Here is a 22473-nt window from a genome sequence, read left to right as displayed (position 1 = left end):
CTTTCCGGAGAGTGAGGAAAATGCCTCCATTTCTTCCCACTTTCCACAATCCTAAATCCTTAGACAAGGTGAGCTGGGAATGGGCTGTTTTCGGATCAAGAGTTAGACAGGCTGGTGTTCAATTGCTTGGTCAAAGAGATAGGCTTTTAAGGAGCATCTTAAAGGACCAGAGACAGGTGGAGGGATTTAGGTAGAGGGGTATAGGGTTTGGACAGCTGAAGGCACAGTCATCAACAGTGGGTGGCACCAAATTGGAGCTGCGTAATATTCCTGAATTAGAGGAGTGCAGAGATCTAGGAGGGTTGCAAGGTTGGAAGAGAGTTCAGAGATAGGGAAGCTATGGAGGGATTTGAAAACTAGGATAAGAATTTTAAAATTGAGGTATTGAGGAACCTCCATACATAACCAGTCTCAGTCGGATTCATTATTGAAGCTCCCTGACAATGCATCAATTCTCTTTACTTCATCCACTCCATGTGACAGTGCGTTCCTCATTCTCACCACTCTCTGTGTAAATAATTTCCCCCTAATACAGGAGGGGAAAATGATACTGTAAGGATGTAGGACATCATTTGATTTTCTGGGTCAGTGTCTCTGGGAAGGATCCATTGAGCACAGCGGACTATGTTAGGAGTTAACTGGGAGGACCCGGCCTCTGCAGAATATCCACTGCATCATCTCTCCAGACTTCCTTTGCAAACTGACAAGGAACAAGTGGGAAATCTCCACTGCTTCAGTGATAGCTGTCAGCTATGGCTCAGTGGTAGAGCTCTTATTTGTCAGTCAGGATGTCGTGGGCTGGAGCCCAACTCCATAGACTGAATGACGCGACCCGGGATAACACTCCAGAGCGGTAATGAAGAAGCGCTGCACTGTCAAATGGTGCCGCCTCTCGATGAGAGGTTAAACAGTGACGTGGTCTGCCTCTCAGGTGGGTGTAAGATACGTCACTATTCGGAAGAAGAGCAGGAAGTTCTCCTGATGGCCAGAAAAATATTTATCCACAACCAGCACCTAAACATCAGGTGCCCTGTTTATTTATTTCATTGTTGTTTGTGAGAGCTGGCTGTGCTCAAATTGGCTGATGCGATTCACCGCATCACAACAGTGTCTACACTTCAAAAGTACTTCGTGTGTTCTGGAGCGCTGAGAGACGTCCTGGTCTCACGGAAGAAATATATATCTTTTTAATTTCCTTTACAGGTGATTTGTCGAATTGAACATCACAGATCCACTTCACTTATAGATCTTTTCGTAACTGGCATCGAAAATAACGGCTTTTATGACATTTGTGTTAGTTTATGTTTGTGACTGCAATCATTAACACAATTTACTTTATGGATTTAGATCTTACACCATGTTTCGCCAGAGGTTTTATAGTCGGCAGCGAGGTCAGTCTGGAGCAAAGTGCAATGGAATCTTGTTCCCCGCCCATATCCGCCTCTTCCCTCCCCCCCCCCCCCCCCCACCCCCCAATACCCCCCTCCCATCTCTCCCGCTCTCTCTCTCCATTCCCCACTGACAACCCTGCAAGAAGATTCATCTTCCCAGGCTGGGGTCAACTTTTCCCCCTCCGTGCCCTCACCCTCTTTGTCCTGTATTCTGCTTTGGCTTTTCTCTCCCCGTTAAAAGGTCGGAGCGACATAAATTAGTTTATAATAATAATTCCTTGAATATTGCAGGGAATTTCATCGCGAAATCCATGTCTGAAGGTGTTCGGCAGCGCAGTAATATCCAAACGAAAAGCGAGTGGAATCAGGAAACGCCAAGTGTGAACATAGTTTACAGACAGCAGGACAGTTGGACCGAGGAGGCAATTTGTCCCATTTGTCCTGATTTCTTCACCGATCCGGTTTCACTGGAGTGTGGACACAACTTCTGCCGCTCCTGTATCACCCAGTGTTGGGAAAAGGAGATAAATTCCTGCTTGGAATGTCGTGAGGAATTTCCGGAAAGAAACAACTCAGGGTAAATCGGACCTTAGCGAGTCTGGCCGAGAAAGTTCGAAAATTAAAGCTGAATCTGGAAGAGAAGGAAAGTAAATTTCACTGTGAGGAACATCAGGAAGAACTGAAGCTGTTTTGTGAAACTGACAAGAAATTGATCTGTTACACTTGTAGAGATTCACGGGAACACAGAGACCACCGCTTCCTCCCCGTTAAAGAAGCTGTTGATATCTACAAGGTGAAAAGGAAAAACATTTTATAAACTGATAATTTTATCACATTTGCATGGTCTAACATTTCGATTCTGTGATTTTCTCTCCCAACCCCCAGGATCGGCTGGAATCTTCCTTAGATTCTCTCACAGGGATGAAATCGGAGGTTCTCGAAACGGAGCTGAAACATAAACGGCAGGTTTCTGAAGTTAGGGTCAGGTCTCCCTGTGCTGATTTTCTGGCATAGGAACGAGGTTGAGTTTTTGAGTGACCCTTGATCGGGCAGACACTCAGCTTGGTTCATGAATTTGATCAGAGACCCAATCCATTGTGGCGGTTGCTGCTGACTTACCCACCGATTTGGAGCCTGGGAAGATGTTCCGAGTGTTTGAGAGTGGAAGCGGGAGACAGGAAATCCGCCGACACCTCCAGTCCGGCAAGTGAGCAGGAGCTATATAAAGGTGGACTGGCAGCCATGCAAAGTGGTCGGGTGACTGGGGCGGGCAAAGCCGAGGAGCAGCGAATAGCCGGCAGCGAATTCATGCAGCTCCTGCCCACAGAAACATTGTTACTGGGAAATAGAAAAGAAAGAACTTGCCTTTATCTAGCGCCCTTCATGACCTTAGGACGTCCCAAAGCGCTTTACAGCCAATGAGAGCTTTTTTAAAAGTGCCTTCACAGTTGTCATGTAGGAAACACAGCAACCAATTTGTGCACAGCAAGATCCCACAGACTAGTATGACTGTCCAGATTAATCTGTTTTCATGATATTGCTTGATGGATAAATATTGATCAGGGCACCTCCAGAACTAACTCCTTTCATCATTTCCTATTGAACATCCAACCGTCCCTTTAAATACACTGGATAGGCCATTAAACACATTGGGCAGAATTTTCCCTATCCTGGGTTGGGGAGATTGGAGGTGGGGGAAGGGGACAGGAAAATAGGGAGAGCTGCATTGGGACGGCTCCTCAACGCATTCCGGCCACCGGGTAAGTTTCCCAGGGGTGGGCCAGGGAACAGATCAAGGCGGGCAGCAAATCAGTTTATTTAAGACCCCAATTAGGGGCCATTCAGAGCATTCGCCCGCATTTTACCTACTGCAGAGAGGACCCACGCCGCGTGTGGAAGCTGCCAGATTCATTGAAGTGGGCCATTGCAGCCGGAAACTCCATCCCACAAAGAAGGGGCCAGTGGCAGGAAAGGCTCTGCGCCCTCTGCCCCAAAGACCCTTCCACAGGGGTTCCCTCCAAAGAACAGTACAGCACAGGAACAGGCCATTCGGCCCTCCAAGCCTGCGCCGATCTTGATGCCTGCCGAAACTAAAACCTTCTGCACTTCCGGGGACCGTAGATCCAAGGGGTCTTCCTACTTGGCCCTTCTGAATTTCCATTGCAAACTTACCCCTCCTGGTATGAAGGGTTTTAGTCCTATGAGTAAAGGGTGAGCCTATACTCATTAGAAGAATGAGAGGTGATGTTATTGAGACATACAAGATTCTAAGGGGTTCTGATGAAAGTTCACAGACCGTCAAGTTTCGTTAACCCGGCTTCTCTTTCCACAGATGCTGCCTGACCTGCCAACCAGTTCCAGCATTTTCTGTTTTTATTTAAGATTCTGAGGGTGCTTGACAGGCTAGATGGTGAAAGACTGGTTCGCCTCATGGGGGAATCTAGAAATAGGGGGCATAATTTCAGAATAAGGGGTCTCCCATTTAAGATGAGCATCAGAAAACCATCCCATATACACTCCAAGAACTCCTCCTCTTCGGTATTGTCACTTGATAGGGTGGATTTTCCCGATGGTGGGTGAGTCCAGAACCAGGGGTCACAGTCTAAGGATACGGGTAAACCATTCAGGAATGAGATGAGGAGAAATTTCTTCACCCAGAGAGTGGTGAACCTTTCGAATTCGCTACCACAGAAAGCAGTTGAGGTCAAAACATTGTATGTTTTCAAGAAGGAGTTAAATATAGCTCTTGTGTCGAAAGGGATCAAAGGATATTGGGCAAAAGCGCGAACAGGTTACTGAGTTTATCTCAATCTGCAAGTACAAGCTACATGTTAAATCTACCTGTACAGATCACATTGCCCATCCTCGACCCTGCTTGTTCTGTGTTTTTACCTCTGCTCTTTTCAATGGCTGAAACTCTGCCCCCATTAGATTTGCTAAACTCCTGGATTCCTCGGCCATTAGGACTGTGCTGCCCTGCTGAGAAACACTGTGTCTATAAAACTAGACATGGGCTGGGGATGCAAAACAGGTAGCGAATTGATCACCTGTTCTCTGCTCCGCCAGATATTCACTTCCATAGAACACAATATCCTCCGTGTCCTGTAACAATCGACAAATGCAATTCCACCGGTTTTGTATCGCTGCCGATTTCCAATTTCACCCCGGTATTCCGTGCGTGCTGTTACTCTGCTCATCCAATCAATCTCTTCAAGCTTAAAGTAACGTGTTTCAGCCAAAACTTCAGAACTGTACTTCGTGTTTGACAAATCCGTTTTTCAGGATGTATTTTCAGGCTGGTTCAAGGGGAATCAATGAATCTTCTGTTCTTTAAACATTTTCAGGTGTCAGGACCATCGCCGGGTCCCGGTGCTGCTGGTTTCCTTGGGCCGCCCACTTGCACGATCTTTCCAGAGGCGGCCGATGAACAGGCTGCCTCCGACTTCACCTTCCAGGTAAGAATCGGAGAGCAGCCGAACCTGTGTGAGAACAGCCGGACCTCTTCAAGCGCGCTGGAGTTTCGAAAGAAAAGCGGCAATAGTGACGTCACATGAAAGCTGCAAGGTGATTGGGTGGTGAGTCACTGCTGTTAGAGAATAGCTCTAAATAGCTGGGTGAGTAGCTAAGATAAGAAAGGTCTACAGTTTATTTCATCTATAGTAAGTAATTATTTTTAGAGCGTTCTGTAGTAACGAGGACCAGGGAGGAAGGGCCCTAGAGTAACTGATATTATTTGACATTAAGATCTTCCAAAAGGTTAATTTAAAGGGTTGAGTCATGGTAGGAAAGCTGAAAGCTGTGGTGTGCTCCTCGTGCTCCATGTCGGAAGCCAGGAAATTTTCCAGTACCCGGGACCAACATGTGTGCAGGAAGTGTCTCCAGCTGCAGCTCCTGGAAGCCCGGGTTTCGGAGCTGGAGCAGCAGCTGGGGAGTCTGTGAAGCATCCACGAGGCGGAGAGTATTGTGGATAGCAGATATAGAGAAGTGGTCACACCGCAGGCTCAGACTCCACAGGCAGGAAGGGAATGGGTGACCACCAGGCAGAGCAAGAGGACTAGGCAGGGAGTTCAGATATACTGCTTTGGATACTGTTGGGGGGAATGGCCTCTCAGGGGAAAGCAGCAACAGCCCAATTCGTTGCTCCACGGTTGGCTCTGCTACACAGGGGAGGAGTAAAAAGTGCGGGAATGCAAAAGTTATAGGGGATTCAATTGTAAGCGAACAGATAGGCATTTCTGTGGCCGCAAAAGAGACTCCAGGATGGTATGTTGCTTCCCTGGTGCTAGGGTCAAGGATGTCTCAGAGCGGTTACAGGACATTCTGAAGGGGGAGGGTGAACAGCCAGTGGTCGTGGTACACATTGATACAAACGGCACAGGTAAAAAAAAAAAGATGAGGTCCTAAAAGCAGAATATAGGGAGCTAGGAAGTAAGCTGAAAAGTAGGACCTCAAAGGTAGTGATCTCAGGATTGCTACCAGTGCCACGTGCCAGTCAGAGTAGAAATAGCAGGATATATTGGATGAAAACGTGGCTGAAGAGATGGTGTGAGGGGGAGGGTTTTAGATTCCTGGGATATTGAGACCAGTTCTGGGGGAGGTGGGACCAGTAAACTGGATGGGTTACACATGGGCAGGACCGGGACTGCTGTCCTAGGGGGAGTATTTGCCAGAGTGGTTGGGGAGGGTTTAAACTAAAATGGCAGGGGGATGGGAACCTTTGCAAGGAGTCAGAGGAGAGGGGAATCAAAGACAAGAACAAACGACAGTAAGGGGAATAAGAAAAGTGATAGGCAGAGAAATAAAGGGCCAGATTCAAACAGTGCCACAGTGAAAAATAGTGGAAAGGGGACAGTAATGTTAAAAAGACAAGCCTTAAGGCTTTGTGCCTTAATGCGTGGTGCACTCTCAATAAAATTGATGAATTAATCATGCAAATAGATGTAAATGGGTATGATATAGTCAGGATTATGGAGACATGGCTGCAAGGTGACCAGGGATGGGAAATGAACATCCAGAGGTATTCAGTATTTAGGGAGGACAGACAAAAAGCAAAAGGCGATTGAGCTGCATTGCTGGTTAAAGAGGAAATTAATGCAATGGTGAGAAAAGATATTAGCTCTGACGATGTGGAATCTGTATGGGTAGAGCTGAGAAACACTAAGGGGAAAAAAACGTTGGTGGGGGTTGTATATATACCCCCAAACTGTAGTGGCGATGTTGGGAATGGCATTAAACAGGAAACTAGAAACACATGAGATAAAGGAACATCTGTAATTATGGGTGACTTTGATCTGCATCAAATAAGTCACAATACCATAGAGGAGGAATTCTTGGAGTGTATATGGGATGGTTTTCTGTACCAATACGTTGAAGAACCAACTAGAGACCAGGCCATCCTAGACTGGGTATTGTGTAATGAGAGAGGAATAATTGACAATCTAGTGGTCCGAGACCCCTTCGGGGACGAGCGACCATAATATGATAGAATTCTTCATCAAGATGGAGAGTGACGTACTTGATTCTGAGAGTAGGGTCCTGAATCTTCATAAAGGAAACGACGAAGATATGAGGTGTGAGTTGGGAAATGTTACTTAAAGGAATGATGGTGGATAGACAACGGCAAACATTTAAAGAGTGCATAAATGAACTGCAACAATTGTTTATTCCTGTCTGGCGCAAAAGTAAAATGGGAAAGGTATCCAAACAATGGCTTACAAGGGAAATTAGAGATAGCATTAGATCCAAGGAAAAGGCATATAAATTTGCTGGAAAAAAGCAACAGACCTGAAGATTGGGAACAGTTTAGAATTCAGGAAAGGAGGACCAAGGGATTGATTAAGAAGGGGAAAATAGAGTACGAGAACAAGCTTGTGGGGAACATAATCACTGACTGTAAAAGTTTCTATAGTTATGTGAAGGAAAAAGATTGGTGAAGACAAATGTAGGTCCCTTACAGTCAGAAACTGGGGAATTTATTATGGGGAATAAAGAAATGGCTGACCAACAAAATGCATACTTTGGTTCTGTCTTCACAAAGGAGGACACAAATATAATTCCAGAGATGCTGGGAAACACAGGGTTTAGTGAGAGAGAGGAACTAAAGGATATCAGTATTAATAGAGAAATGGTGTTGGGGAAATTGATGGGATTGAAGGGTGAAATCCCCAGGGCCTGATGGTGTGCATCCCAGAGTACTTAAGGAAGTGGCCCTAGAAATAATGGATGCATTGGTGGTCATCTTCCAAGATTCTATAGACTCTGGAACAGTTCCTACAGATTGGAGGGTAGCTAATGTGACCCCACTATTTAAAAAGGGAGGTAGAGAGAAAGCAGGGAATTATAGACCAGTCAGCCTGACGTCGTTACTGAGGAAAAGTTCTAGAGTCCATTATCAAAGAATTTTGAGCAGTTCACTTAGAGAACAGTGGTAGAATCGGACAGAGTCAGCGTGGATTTACAAAAGGGAAATCATGCTTGACAAATCTACAAGATTTCTTCGAGGATGTAACTAGCAGAGTTGATGAGGGGGAGCCAGTGGATAAGGTTTATTTGGACTTTCAGAAAGCTTTCGACAAAGTCCCACATAAGAGATTAGCATGTAAAATTAAAGCACATGGGATTGGGGGTAGTGTATTGCGATGGATAGAAAATTGGTTGGCAGACAGGAAACAAAGAGTAGGGATAGATGGGTCTTGTTCTGAATGGCGGGCAGTGACTAGTGGGGTACCGCAGGGATCGTTGCTAGGACCCCAGCTATTCACAATATATATTAATGATTTAGATGAGGGAACTAAATGTAATATCTCCAAATTTGCAGATGACACAAAACTGGGTGGGAGGGTGAGTTGTGAAGAGAATGCAGAGAGGCTTCAGGGTGATTTGGATGAGTTGAGTGAGTGGGCTAATGTATGGCAGGTGCAGTATAATGTGGATAAATGTGAGGTTATCCACTTTGGAAGCAAAAACAGGAAGGCAAATTATCTGAATGGGTGTAAGCTGAGAGAGGGGAATATGCAGCGAGACCTGGGTGTTCTCGTACACCAGTCACTGAAGGTAAGCATGCAGGTGCAACAGGTGGTTAAAAAAGGAAAATGGTATGTTGGCCTTCATAGCGACAGGATTCGAGTACAGGAGCAGGGATGTCTTGCTGCAATTATACAGGGCCTTGGTGAGGCCACACCTGGAATATTGTGGGCAGTTTTGGTCTCCTTATCTGAGGAGGCATGTTCTTGCTATAGAGGGAGTGCAGCGAATGTTTGCCAGACTGATTCCTGGGATGGCGGGACTGATGTATGAGGAGAGATTGAGGTCGGTTGGGATTATATTCGCTGGAGTTCAGAACAGTGACGGGTGATCTCATAAAAATATATAAAATTCTAACAGAACTAGACAGGGTAGATGCCCGAAGGATGTTCCCGATGATGGGGGAGTCCAGAACCAGGGGTCATCATCTAAAGACTGAGACGAGGAGACATTTCTTTACCCAGAGAGTGGTGAGCCTGTGGAATTCGCTACCACAGGAGTTAGACATAGCTCTTGGGTCTCAAGGGATCAAAAGGTATGCAGTGAAAGCTGGAACAGGTTACCGAGTTGGATGATCAGCCATGATCATAATAAATGGTGGAGCAGGCTCGAAAGGCCGAATGGCCTACTCCTATTTTCTATGTTTCTATGATTTTCCTCGAGGTGGGAGGCCCGGAAGCTGTGCACGGCCGACAGGCTCACCGGGAGAGGTGGGCATTGTTGGAGCATGTAGGACACCTCAAGGTGGAGACGCTCTCTGAAACCTTCTGAAAATGTAAAAGTGAGGAATGGCCACAGTTGTGAAGCCATCATTGTGCAGGGAGATCCTCTGATCCCCGCGGCTCTAGGATGGGGGATAGAAAGAGGCGGCGATGGTCTCCTTGCCTGCCTCCAGGTGGCCGCCACCTGCTGGGCTTCAGCCCAAGCGGGGGACAAGTCAGCCATCAAGAAGATCCCGCAATTGTCACTAATTTGCCGCAAGTGGACACTTAATTGCAAGAAATTAGCGACCCGCCGTTAGCGGGCGGGAAGCTGATGTGGGTCTGAAGCTGCTTCCAATAAGATCATAAAGGCGGGAATGTGTTGGGGAGCCGCCCCAACAGAAGGTGATCTAGTTTTGCTCCTGGACCCGCCTCAAGACCCGTCTCTGTGGGACCGGGTAAATGCTGCCCAGTGGATTTGGATTTGCAAAAAGCATTCAATAAGATGCTGCATAAGAGGTTATTATACAGCATTAGGGCTAGAGATTATACATTAGCCTGGGTTGAGGATTAGCTAATGGACAGAAAACAGAGAGTAAGAATATACAGGTTAATTTTGGGTTGTCAGACTAAGACAAACTAAGTGAATGGGCAAGAACATGACAGATGATATATATCATGGGAAAATGTTAAATTATTCTCTTTGGTAGATAGATAGATAAGCAGAATAATTTTCAAACTGTGAAAGACTGGGAATGCTGGTATTCAGAGGGATCTTTGTGTCCTAGTACACAAATCACAGAAAGTTAACCTGCAGATACAGCAAACAGTTAGAGAGTCAAATGGTATATTCACCTTGACTATAAAGGGATTGGAGTATAAAAGTAAAGAAGTCCAGGACTACATTCCCTCGAGCTCAGAATAAAGAGAGGTGATCTAATTGAATATTATAAAATGTCTTTTAGGGTAAATGCTAGGAGAATGTTTCATCTGGCTGCAGAGTCTAGAACTAGGAGTTGCAGTCTCAGAATAAGGGGTTGTCTCTGTAGGACTGAGATGAGGAGAAATGTCTTCACTCAAAGGGTTGTGAATCTTTGGAATTCTCTAACCCAAGATGTGTGGATTCTCCATCAAAAGTATATCCAAGGAAGCTATTGATAGATTTTTGAGTACGAAGGAATTTAAGGGTTAATGGGGGAAGGTGGAGTTGACATAAGATGATCAGCCATAAGGCAGAGCAGGCTTGAAGGCCGAAGCTTTCTGGCTATACTCTGGTATAGTGTTAGGTTCTGTACATAAATTGCCTACCTTCGCAGTTAAATTCCATCTGCCTTCTAGTCTTTGCTGTGATCAGTTCCATTGGCATTCTGTCAGATAATGAAGCAGTCCATGCCCACATGCAGCAAGAGCTGGATACAATTCAGGCTCGGGCCGATCAATGGCAAGCAAACATTCGAACCGCACAAATGCCAGGCAATGACTATCTCCAGCAACAGGGAATCTAATCACCTTCCCTTTGCAGTGAACATCATTACCATCACTGAATCCCCCATCATTAACATCCTGCAGCTTACCATTGACCAGAAACTTAGCTGGACCAGCCACAGAAATATGTGGCTATAAAGCAGGTCAGAGGCTGGGAATTCTGCAGCGAGTAACTCAACTCCTGATCCTCCAAAGTCTGTCCACTCTCTACGAGGCACAAGTCAGGAGTGTGGTGGAACACTCTCCCGTTTCCCAGAAGAGTGCAGCACCAACAACACTCAAGAGGCTTGACACTATTCAGGACAATGCAGCCCGCTTAATTGGCACCCCATTTACAACCTTAAACATTAATCCCTCCACCACCAGTGCACAGTGGCAGCAATCTGTACCATGTACAAGATGCACTGCAGTAACTCATCAAGACTCCTTCAATAGCACCTCCCAAACCTACGACCTCTATGACCCAGAAGGACAAGGGCAACAAATGTATCGGAAAGCCATGACCTGCAAGTTCCCCTCTGTGTTACGCACTATCCTGACTTGGAAACATTTCCTCATCGTCGCTGTGTCAAAGTCATGGAATTCCAAACCTCACAGCACTGTGGGAGTATCTTCACCGCACATACTGCAGTGGTTCAAGAACGCAGATTACCATGAGCTTCTCAAAAGCTATGAGGGATGGTCAATAAATTCTGGTCTTGCTAGAGACGTCCACATTCTGTGAAATGAATTTTAAAAAAAGACTCCTAATTTGCTGCTTCTTTTTACTGAGTTTGTATTCTCTGCTGGATCCTTCTCCCTTTTCCATTACATCCATTCCCACTAAATGCTGCCCATACGCCATCTCTTCCTGTTTTCCATGCAAGCTTACTTATCAATGATTCCCGCTCCTCCTATCCTTTTCAAATCTAACGTCATAACGCCCTATCTCTATCCTTCTGGCCTTTCACTTGATCACCAATCTTACTTTCCTCAATAAAGTCATTGAATGTATGGTCACTTATAAAATCTATATTAATTTTCCTACAACTGCATGTTTGAACCACATCAAACAGATTAAAATTCCGTCCATCAAGCCAAAGTAGCTCTAATAAAGATCAGAAATGACATGCTCAATGACAGTGAGTATAGGGAATTATCCTCCTCATTCTCTTGGATCTCTCTGCAACAAACTTGACCCCTCCACGTCTCGTGTGTTATCAGACAGCTTATCTGGATTCCAGCTATGGAGGAGCAGAAATTTCATCCAATTAGCATTAGGAAGACAGAAGTAACTGACTTTGGAAATTGTCAAAAGCTGCACCCTTGCTACCAGCTCCATTCGCTCTTTGTCCATTGTCTCAGGCTGATCCGGATAGTTTGCAACCTTGTTGTCCAATTCATTCCCGAGCTGCACTTCTGACCTCAAATCCTGGCAATTACAGAGACTGCCTTCTTCAATCTCTGATACATTGCCTGCCTTCAGTAATGCCTTAGCCCACCTGAAGCTGAAACTCTTATCTATTATTTAGTTACATCCAGTCTCAATCATTCCAAGAACAAAATAGTACAGATGTTGTATCACGCTCATTCCATGCTAATGACCCCTATCTGCAGGAATGGAGCTAACAAAGACTTTTGCATACAGGCTGACTTTGAATCCAAGACCAAGATAATAGCTGTGAAGTATCGCCAAGACACCGAAATGGACCAACCTCAGAGGCCATTGTGTACTGATTGTTCCCCATGTCTTGGGCCATTGTATCAACACCTCAGGGGGAAATATCTTCAGCCACCTGACCGAGAACGAAACCTGAGAATTTTTTACTTTAAAAGAAGGAGGGAGAGAGAGAAAGATTCAGAGAACAGTCAGAAAGCCATTTCCAGCCAAGGAGGCTGTGAGATTGATCCAGCTGATGAACAGACAGTACCTGAAAAACATTTGTAAACCAAATTTAAACAACAGAGCCAGAGACTGCAGGGTGACCTGAAAAACACCTCATCTGAGAAATTGAACCACCACGCCCACCACCAGCTTTGGACTGAGTTCCAACCGAAGAAGCCTGTAACGCTTCAACAACTCCAAGACGAGGAACATCCAGGCCTGCAATACTGTTATAAAATTTTCTCCTAGATGAAACACTGAAGTTTCTAAACAACAAACTCTTTTACTGCAAACAGAGTTTAATAGCATGCTATCCTCTACTCTTTATCTTTTCTTGTGCGTGTGTGTGATTGCAGGAGTGGGTGACATTGTGAACAATTTTGGGTACTGTTTAATAAATAGTTATCTTTCTTTTTAAACATACAAGAAAACCTGTCGTTTGTCTGCTTATTTGACCCGAAAAACACTCAAGTACTAAAATAGCATTTAAAAAATACAATCTGCTGCAAGTTGGGAGGTGGGAAGTGGAAGTCACCCACACTATTTCCCATCTGTCCCATAACAGCAGGAAATTGGAAATTAAAACACAAAATACTCAGCAGGTCTGGCAGCATCTGTGGAAAAAGCAACAGTGTTAACTTCCATGTTAATGACCTTTCATCAGAACGGAGTGAAGTTAGAGATCTAACAGGTTTTAATCAAGTACAGAGTCACTGATGATTCCAATGTTCACTTGATTGACATCCCATCCTCCACCTCTCCCAGCAGTGGTTAGCACCACAGCCTCACAGCTCCAGTGACCCGGATTCCATTCTGGGTACTGCCTGTGTGGAGTTTGCAAGTTCTCCCTGTGTCTGCGTGGGTTTCCTCCCACAAGCCAAAAGACTTGCAGGTTGGTAGGTAAATTGGCCATTACAAATTGCCACTAGTATAGGTAGGTGGTAGGGAAATATAGGGACAGGTGGGGATGTTTGGTAAGAATATGGGATTAGTGTAGGATTAGAATAATTGGGTGGTTGATGGTCGGCACAGACTCGGTGGGCCGAAGGGCCTGTTTCAGTGCTGTATCTCTAAACTAAAACTAAACTAAGAGCCAAAAGAGGTACCTTCAGATCAACCATGAGCTGCAGATACATCTCCACCGTGTGTGGTATATATTGTATACTTAAGAATCTAAATGGTGGCCACTTGGTGGCGTTCCTACCTATCCTCCGTATTTACAAGATTATGATCAAAATAAGAGCGTCTGGTCCATTGTTTTGAGTATATGGTGTATCCCGACTTTCTCATTTCCTCTGATTTTATTTTTTAAGATTTAATCTCCCTCAGCTGATTTTTGGATCTCTTTTCCTTTCTGCAGCAGTTCCCCACCTCAGTTGTGCTTTTAAGGTTCATCCTTCCTTTCTTTTCTCCTGGTCTTGGTACTTCCCTCCCCATCTCGATAGCGCTGATTCGTGGTGTGTGGGTCACGCCTCCAGACATAGATTGCAGGGAAACAGTCGTCTGGATGATAACACAAGACGGACGGTAGTAAATCAGTAGCTCTGTTAACATTGCGTCCACTAGTAATTTCCATTGAAGCTAACAAAAACGAACATTTGAATGGAACGTGACATGAGCTAATTCGTTGTCACCTAAAACACTCCGAGCCACATTAGAACTATCACTGATTCCTTGTTAATTTTTAAAGGCCCTTTATGCTCTGCAGGCACTGAGAATAACGCCAGACTGGGGTTGCAAAGTTCATCACAGTGGGTCAACATCGGAGCAGGACGGCAGAGGCTGAAGAAAAGCCCCAAAACTGCAATTAACCCTCTGAACCCAGTGTCTGCAGAGCACTTTCTGGGTTCGGAAACAAAGGGATAGAAAGTGGTCCGCGTTGTGCCTGTTTTGCAGGGATAAACATTTCCAGTTTCGGGGGTGCAGTTTCCTGCACACAAGGACACATGAAATAGGCCTCAGCTGGACTATTGTGTACAATTCTGGACAGCAGACCTTAGGAAAGGTATCAAAGCCTTAGAGACAGTACATCGGAGGTTTAACAGGATGACAGTAAGGACGAAGGACTTCAGTTATGTGAAAAGACTGGAGAAGCTGAGATTGTTCTTCCAGGAGCAGAGAAAGTAAAGGGAGATTTCATAGAGATTTTTAAACTCACGGGGTGTTTTGATGGTGTAGATAAGGAGGAACTGTTCCCTCTGGCAAGTGAGTCTGCAACCAGAAGTCATACATTTAAAATATTTCACAGAAGAACTAGAGGGAGAATGAGGAAGAATTGTTCAATACAGAGGGTTGTTATTATCCGAAATGAACTAAAGAACAAAGAACAAAGAAAATTACAGCACAGGAACAGGCCCTTTGGCCCTCCAAGCCTGCGCCGATCCAGATCCTCTATCTAAACATGTCGGCTATTTTCTAAGGGTCTGTATCTCTTTGCTTCCTGCCCATTCATGTATCTGTCTAGATACATCTTAAAAGACGCCATCGTGTTTGCATCTACCACCTCCGCTGGCAATGCGTTCCAGGCACCCACCACCCTCTGCGTGAAGAACTTTCCACGCATATCCCCCCTAAACTTTTCCCCTTTCACTTTGAACTCGTGTCCCCTAGTAATTGAATTCCCCACTCTGGAGAAAAGCTTCTTGCTATCCACCCTGTCTATACCTCTCATGATTTTGTACACCTCAATCAGGTCCCCCCTCAACCTCCGTCTTTCTAATGAAAATAATCCTAATCTACTCAACCTCTCTTCATAGCTAGAACTGTCTGAAAGGTGGTGGAAGCAGGTTACTGGAGAATTTTCATCAGGCAGTTGGACATGTCCTTGAAGGGAACTAAAAGTTGGGATGTGGGATTGAATTGGACATGTGTTTCAAAGAGCTGGCACAGGAATGACGGGCTTCTGATTCTACCCGGACTCGTCATTGGCTTGGCATTTTATTCAGATGTGAAAGGCAATGGCCTAAAACACACGTTCGTCCTGCTACATCGATTAATGAGACTCTAATGGCTGTTTAAAGACTCAGTGGAGAAATTTGTAATGCCATGAGTCTCCAACTCACTTGCTTCGGGTTTTTCAGACAGGGATGTTGCTGGTGAAAAGGTGAGTACATTTATTTTCCAACCATTAATGTGGAGGTGGAAGGGGATACTGTGTTTCTCCAGATTCCACAATATTCTTCCTCCCCTCCTCCACCCACTGGCCCCTTCCCTCCCAAAACTGCCTCTCCTCGCCTCTCCCCACCACTGCCTCTCCTCGCCTCTCCCCACCACTGCCTCTCTCCTCCTCTCCCCACCACATCCTCTCCCTCCCACCGCTGTCTCTCTCCTCCCTCCACCACCTCATTTCCTGCCCACCGCAATCCCTCCCCCCTCCCATTCCCTGCCCTCACTTGCCCCATCCCACTCTCTCCCTCTCCCTTTCCCCTCCCACTTCCGTGTCCCGCCAACTCTCTCCATCCCCCGCTCTCTCCCCTCCCGTTTCCACTCTGTGTTCCCTCTCTCCTCCCCCTCTATACACCCACCTCACCCTCTCTATCACCTTCCTCCTAATATGTCTGCCCTCCCTATCCCGCTCTCTCCACCCTCCTCCTCTCACCTTCGCTCTCTTCTCCTTCCTCAAGCTCTTTCTTCCCTCCTGCACTCTCTCCCGTCACTCCCTGCTTACCCATCCCAATCTTTTCCTTCCCTCTTCCCCCTCCCTCGCTCTCCTCTTACCCAATTCCTCATCGCACCTACCTTCACCACACCCCACTCCATCCCCTGCCTCCCCAGTGGCTCAATTTTTCATCTCGCACCCTCTCCCCTTCAGCCCTCTAGTTCCCTCTGCCCCCCATCCTCCCACTTCCACACCCACATCCCTCCCAACTGCCTCTTTTCCCATCCCACATTTCCAATCCCTATCCACCTCGCACTCCTTTCTCCCCCATGGCCTGTTTGCTCCCTTTACCCCAGACCAACCCACTCCCTCTACTTGTCCCTCACTGCCCTTTTGCTCCTCCTCAGCCATAACCTCCTGTTCCCTCTCGCGTGCCTGCCCTCTCTCCCTCTTGCCACAACTGCTCCCACCCTGCAATTCCCTCTTGCTCCCCCACTCCTGCTCACTCTGAGTTGCCGCCGTTCTGCTCCCTTTCATTCCTTCTACCCACCCCCACCCCCCCCCCCCCCCCCACCCCACCACCACACACACACCACAATCCCTCTTCCTACCATCTACCAAGTCCCTCTACCCGCAGCTCCCTCTTCCCCCTCTGGCTTCTCTCCCCATGCTGTCCTCCCACTTCCACCCAGCCGCCTGCTCCCTCATGACCCCCCACCTCCCTCTCAAACCCGCTCCCCCACTCGTTCTCATCCTCCCCGCCCTCCTACCTTTGCTAGTCTTTCCACTGACTCTAACACCGCTCTTTCCCACTGCCACGGGACCTTCCTCTTTCCAGCCACCCCAAGCATTCTCCCAAGCCTCTGCTATCCTCCCAATCCCTCCACACCCTCTTGCCCCATCTTCCCCTCACACTCCCATTCCCTTGCTCCTCGCACCCTCCTGCTCACTATCCCCCATATCCAGCTTTCCTCTCCCTTGTCACTGCTGGACCCATCCTGCACCCCCACCCTCCCTCTCACTGTTTCTCCCCCTGCCCTCCTGCTCCTGCAAAAACCTGAAAAACAAGTTTAAAACCAGTAAATGATTTAAAAAAATCAAAATGGCAGTCATGGTCTGGCATTGTTGAACTCAATGTTGAGTCCAGAAGGCTGTAAAGTGTCTCATCGGAAGATGAGGTAAAGCATGGCTACCCAACCCGAACCCGAGCAGACACGATGACATGCGTCGGGTTCAGGTTGGGTCCTGCTGGATGCGGAGTCTGCGGACACAGTGCTGCCTTGCTCAGGGAGGGGACTTCTGCACGACTCTGCAGGAATAGCCTGCCGCTGGAATGGAGAATCACAACATTTGGACAAGGTATGTTTGATTTAATTAACTTTATTACGTAGGTCAGGTCGGGCGCGGGAAAAAAAAATCAAAGGACTCGGGCCCAGGTCGGGTTCGGGTTGGATGTCGTCGGGTCAGGCACGGGCCGGGTTTCAATGTCATACCCGAGCAGGCCTTTAAAATGAGGTGCTATTCCTCGAACTTGCATTGAGATTCATTGGAAAACTGCAGCTGGCCAAGAACAGAAATGAGAGTGTGACAGCAAGGTGGTGAATTAAAATGGCAAGCAACCAGATGCTTGCGAACTGAGCGGAGGTGTTTCACAAAACGGGCACCCAATCGATGTTTGGTCTCCCTAATGTAGAGGCAACAGCATTAAGCCATTACAGTAAAATAAATTGAAAGAAGTACAAGTATATCGCTGCTTCAGCTGAAAGGAGTGTTTAGGGCCTTGGAAGGTGAGGAAAGGGTAAAAGAGCAGGTATTACACCTCCTGTGATTGCATGGGAAGGTGCCATGGGAAGGGGATGAGGTGTTGGGGGTGATGGAGGAGTGGACCAGGGTGTCGCGGAGGGAATGGTCCCTTCGGAATGCTGACGGGGGAGGGGAGGAGATGGTGTGTTTGGTAGTGGCATCACGCTGAAGGTGGCAGAAATGGCGAAGGATGATGCTCTGGATGTGGAGGCTGGTGGAGTGGAAAGTGAGAAGGGGAATCCTGTCACGGTTATGGGAGGGAGGGTAAGGGATGAGGGCAGAAGTGTGAGAAATCGGCTGGACAGGGTTGAGAGCCCTGTCAATCACAGTGGGGCCGGTGGGGGGTGGGGGTGGGGGGGGGAGGGAATTCTCGGTTAAGGAAAAAGGAAAACACGTCAGAAACACTGTTGTGGAAGGTTGCATCATCAGAACAGTTGCGTAGGACATGGAGAAATAGGAAGGGTGGAGTGGAGTCCTTACAGGAGGCAGTGTGTGAGGAAGTGTAGTCGAGGTAGCTGTGGGAGTTGGTGGGCTTATAATGAATATTAGTGGACAGCCTATCGCCAGAAAGGAGTCAGAGAGTTAAGGAAGGGAATGGAAGGGAATGGGCAGGGATGCACCCTGTGAAGGTGAGAGAAGGGTGGAAAATGGAAGCAAAGTTGATCAAGTTTTCCAGTTCAAGGCGAGAGCAGGAAACAGCACCTCCCCTTTTGTTCTCCCTCCCCGCTCCACCCCCACCACCCCCGTACCCCCTGAACCACTTTCATTTGCTCAAAGCCGATATATTTGTAATGTTTGCCAGTTCTGATGAAAGGCCACAGATCAGAAACGTTAACTGTTCCGCTGTCCACAGATGCTGCCTGACCTGAGTATTTCCAGTACTTTCTGTTTCTATTTCTGACTCCCATCGACGCCTTGGCTCCGCCTCAGAAACCCAACTCCTTCACCCTGAATAACAGGTAATATGGCCAATCCGCTTCCTCAAACCCACTGCCCTCACTACAAGTGACAGGCTCTCCGGCCAATCCGCTTCCTCAAACCCACTGCCCTCACTACAAGTGACAGGCTCTCCGGCCAGTCCGCTTCCTCAAACCCACTGCCCTCACTACAAGTGACAGGCTCTCCGGTCAATCCGCTTCCTCAAACCCACTGCCCTCACTACAAGTGACAGGCTCTCCGGTCAATCCGCTTCCTCAAACCCACTGCCCTCACTACAAGTGACAGGCTCTCCGGCCAGTCCGCTTCCTCAAACCCACTGCCCTCACTACAAGTGACAGGCTCTCCGGCCAGTCCGCTTCCCCAAACCCACTGCCCTCACTGCGAGTGACAGGCTCTCCGGTCAATCCGCTTCCTCAAACCCACTGCCCTCACTACAAGTGACAGGCTCTCCGGTCAATCCGCTTCCTCAAACCCACTGCCCTCACTACAAGTGACAGGCTCTCCGGTCAATCCGCTTCCTCAAACCCACTGCCCTCACTGCGAGTGACAGGCTCTCCGGTCAATCCGCTTCCTCAAACCCACTGCCCTCACTGCGAGTGACAGGCTCTCCGGTCAATCCGCTTCCTCAAACCCACTGCCCTCACTACAAGTGACAGGCTCTCCGGTCAATCCGCTTCCTCAAACCCACTGCCCTCACTGCGAGTGACAGGCTCTCCGGTCAATCCGCTTCCTCAAACCCACTGCCCTCACTACAAGTGACAGGCTCTCCGGTCAATCCGCTTCCTCAAACCCACTGCCCTCACTGCGAGTGACAGGCTCTCCGGCCAATCCGCTTCCTCAAACCCACTGCCCTCACTACAAGTGACAGGCTCTCCGGTCAATCCGCTTCCTCAAACCCACTGCCCTCACTGCGAGTGACAGGCTCTCCGGTCAATCCGCTTCCTCAAACCCACTGCCCTCACTGCGAGTGACAGGCTCTCCGGTCAATCCGCTTCCTCAAACCCACCGCCCTCACTGCGAGTGACAGGCTCTCCGGTCAATCCGCTTCCTCAAACCCACTGCCCTCACTACGAGTGACAGGCTCTCCGGCCAATCCGCTTCCCCAAACCCACCGCCCTCACTGAGTGACAGGTACTCCAGCCCCCACCCACCCCCCCCCACCCCGAAACAGGATATTCACCCTAACTTGTCCATGTCAGTCCTTATGTGCCACACCAGCCTCCTCCCACCCTACTTGGAGTTCAATCAGGGCAAATGCGAGGTGATGCATTTTGGAAGATCCAATTCAAGAGTGAACTATACAGTAAATGGAAAAGTCCTGGGGAAAATTGATGTACAGAGAGATTTGGGTGTTCAGGTCCATTGTTCCCTGAAGGTGGCAACGCAGGTCAATAGAGTGGTCATGAAGGCATACGGCATGCTTTCCTTCATCGGACGTGTTATTGAGTACAAGGGTTGGCAGGTCACGTTACAGTTGTATAAGACTTTGGTTCGGCCACATTTGGAATACTGCGTGCAGTTCTGGTTGCCACATTACCAAAAGGATGTAGATGCTTTGGAGAGGGTGCCTGGTATGGAGGGCGATAGCTATGAAGAGAGGTTGAGTAGATTAGGATTATTTTCATTAGAAAGACGGAGGTTGAGGGGGGACCTGATTGAGGTGTACAAAATCATGAGAGGTATAGACAGGGTGGATAGCAAGAAGCTTTTTCCCAGAGTGGGGGATTCAATTACTAGGGATCATGAGTTCAAAGTGAGAGGGGAAAAGTTTAGGGGGAATATGCATGGAAAGTTCTTTACGCAGAGGGTGGTGGGTGCCTGGAATGCATTGCCAGCGGAGGTGGTAGACGCGGGCACGATGGCGTCTTTTAAGATGTATCTAGACAGATACATGAATGGGCAGGAAGCAAAGAGATACAGACCCTTAGAAAATAGGCGACATGTTTAGATAGAGGATCTGGATCGGCGCAGGCTTGGAGGGCCGAAGGGCCTGTTCCTGTGCTGTAATTTTCTTTGTTCTTTGTTCTACTTCATCTCACCCTGTCAGCACTTCTTTTTGCTCCTCATGTGTCCTGGTTAATATTTATCCCTTAACCAATACCACCAGAACAGACCATTTGGTCATCCTCCCCCCGCTGGTCATCGGAGCTTGCTGTGCGCAAAGTGGTTGCTGCGCTTGCCTACATTACAACAGTGACGACACTTCAGAAGCACTTTTGACTGTGAAGTGATTGAGATGCCCTGAGGATGTTAAAGGTGCTATATAAATTCAATGTGTTTCCAAACAAATTAACAGCTGGGGAAAATTAGCTCATTGGTTTGTGGTGGGTTATCGGCTGCTGACTTTAATCAAAGGAAAAACAAATGTTGCTGTCTTTTTACTAAATTACTCTTCTGTCGGCATCACAAACGGTTTGCAGCACAGAAACAGGCCATTTGGTCCAACTGGTCCGTGCCTGTGTTTACACTGCATGTCGAACAACAGAATTGTCACCGTGCAGAAGGAGGCCATTTAGCCCATCGTGTCTGCACCGGCTCGCTGAAAGAGCAATTTATTCAGTTCCATTCCCCTGCCTTCTCCCCATAATGCTGCACATTCTTCCTTTTCATAGAACAGTCTAATTCTCTTTCCAATGCTTCAATTGAACCTGCCTCCACCACAGTCACAGGCAGAGCAGTCCAGACCTCAACCATTTGGTGCACGAAAAAGTTTTTCCACGTGTCACTTTTGCTTCTCTTACCAAATACTCTAAATCTGTCCCCTCTCGTTCTCAATCCTTTCATGAGTGCTAACAGTTTCTCTCTCTAATCTGTCCAGACCCCTCATGATTTTGAATACCTCTATCAAATCACCTCTCAACCTTCTCTTCTCCAAGGAAAAGAGTCCGAACTTCTCCAATCTATCTTCATAACTGAAGTTCCTCATCCCTGAAACCATTGTCGTGAATTTTTTCTATACTCTATACAATGCCATCACATCTTTCCGAAAGTGCAATACTCCAACGACCGCAATTGTTGACAACGCGATCGGTAGGTGGCGCTGTTTTGGCACATGCGCAAATACAGCATGTGCCACGAAAACGTCACAGCTTGCGACTGCAGCAGCTGCCAGGACTAAAGATGGCGCTGCTCAAAGAATCACAGAGATGAAACCTAACAAACACGTGGCAGAATACAATGGCCGGAGTGAGAGAGTGGAGCGGGCCGGGGAGATCAGCGCGGGGGCCGGGGAGAGCAGCGCGGGGGCCGGGGAGAGCAGCGCAGGGGCCGGGGAGAGCATCGCGGGGGCCATTCTGATGACGTGGGCGATGACGTAGCGTTGTCATGAATTACTTTGTATTAATAAAGCCCAGGATACTGTATACTTTATTAACCACTATCACAACCTGCCCTGCCACCTTCAGTGAATTGTGCACATATGCACCTCACTCCCTCTGCTCCTGCACCTTCTTTAGAATTGTACCTTTTATTTTATATTGTCTCTCCATGTTCTTCCTACTGAAATGAATCACTTCACATTTCTCTGCATTGAGCTTCATCTGCCACCTGTCCATCCATTCACCAACTTGTCCATGTCTTTTTGAAGTTCTACACTATCATCTGTGCCCTGTACACCAAGTCTAGGTCATTAATATACATCAGGAAGAGCAAGGGTCCTAACACTGATCC

The 22473-nt window shown here is 47.5% G+C and overlaps 1 protein-coding gene across 1 annotated transcript in view; it reads left to right on the top strand.

Annotated features, from left to right (window-relative positions):
* The first annotated feature begins 822 nt into the window (after positions 1–822).
* The window catches only part of LOC137345658 (zinc-binding protein A33-like), a 366777-nt gene continuing 345126 nt past the window's right edge, over positions 823–22473 (top strand). Inside the window, 4 exon segments of the mRNA XM_068008903.1 lie at positions 823–931; positions 1683–1954; positions 1957–2184; positions 2277–2372. Of these exon segments, the coding sequence (XP_067865004.1) occupies positions 823–931; positions 1683–1954; positions 1957–2184; positions 2277–2372 (705 nt within the window).

Source organism: Heterodontus francisci, chromosome 29 (assembly GCF_036365525.1).
Source record: "Heterodontus francisci isolate sHetFra1 chromosome 29, sHetFra1.hap1, whole genome shotgun sequence".
NCBI classification, from domain to species: domain Eukaryota; kingdom Metazoa; phylum Chordata; class Chondrichthyes; order Heterodontiformes; family Heterodontidae; genus Heterodontus; species Heterodontus francisci.
This window is presented reverse-complemented; position numbering and strand designations above follow the sequence as displayed.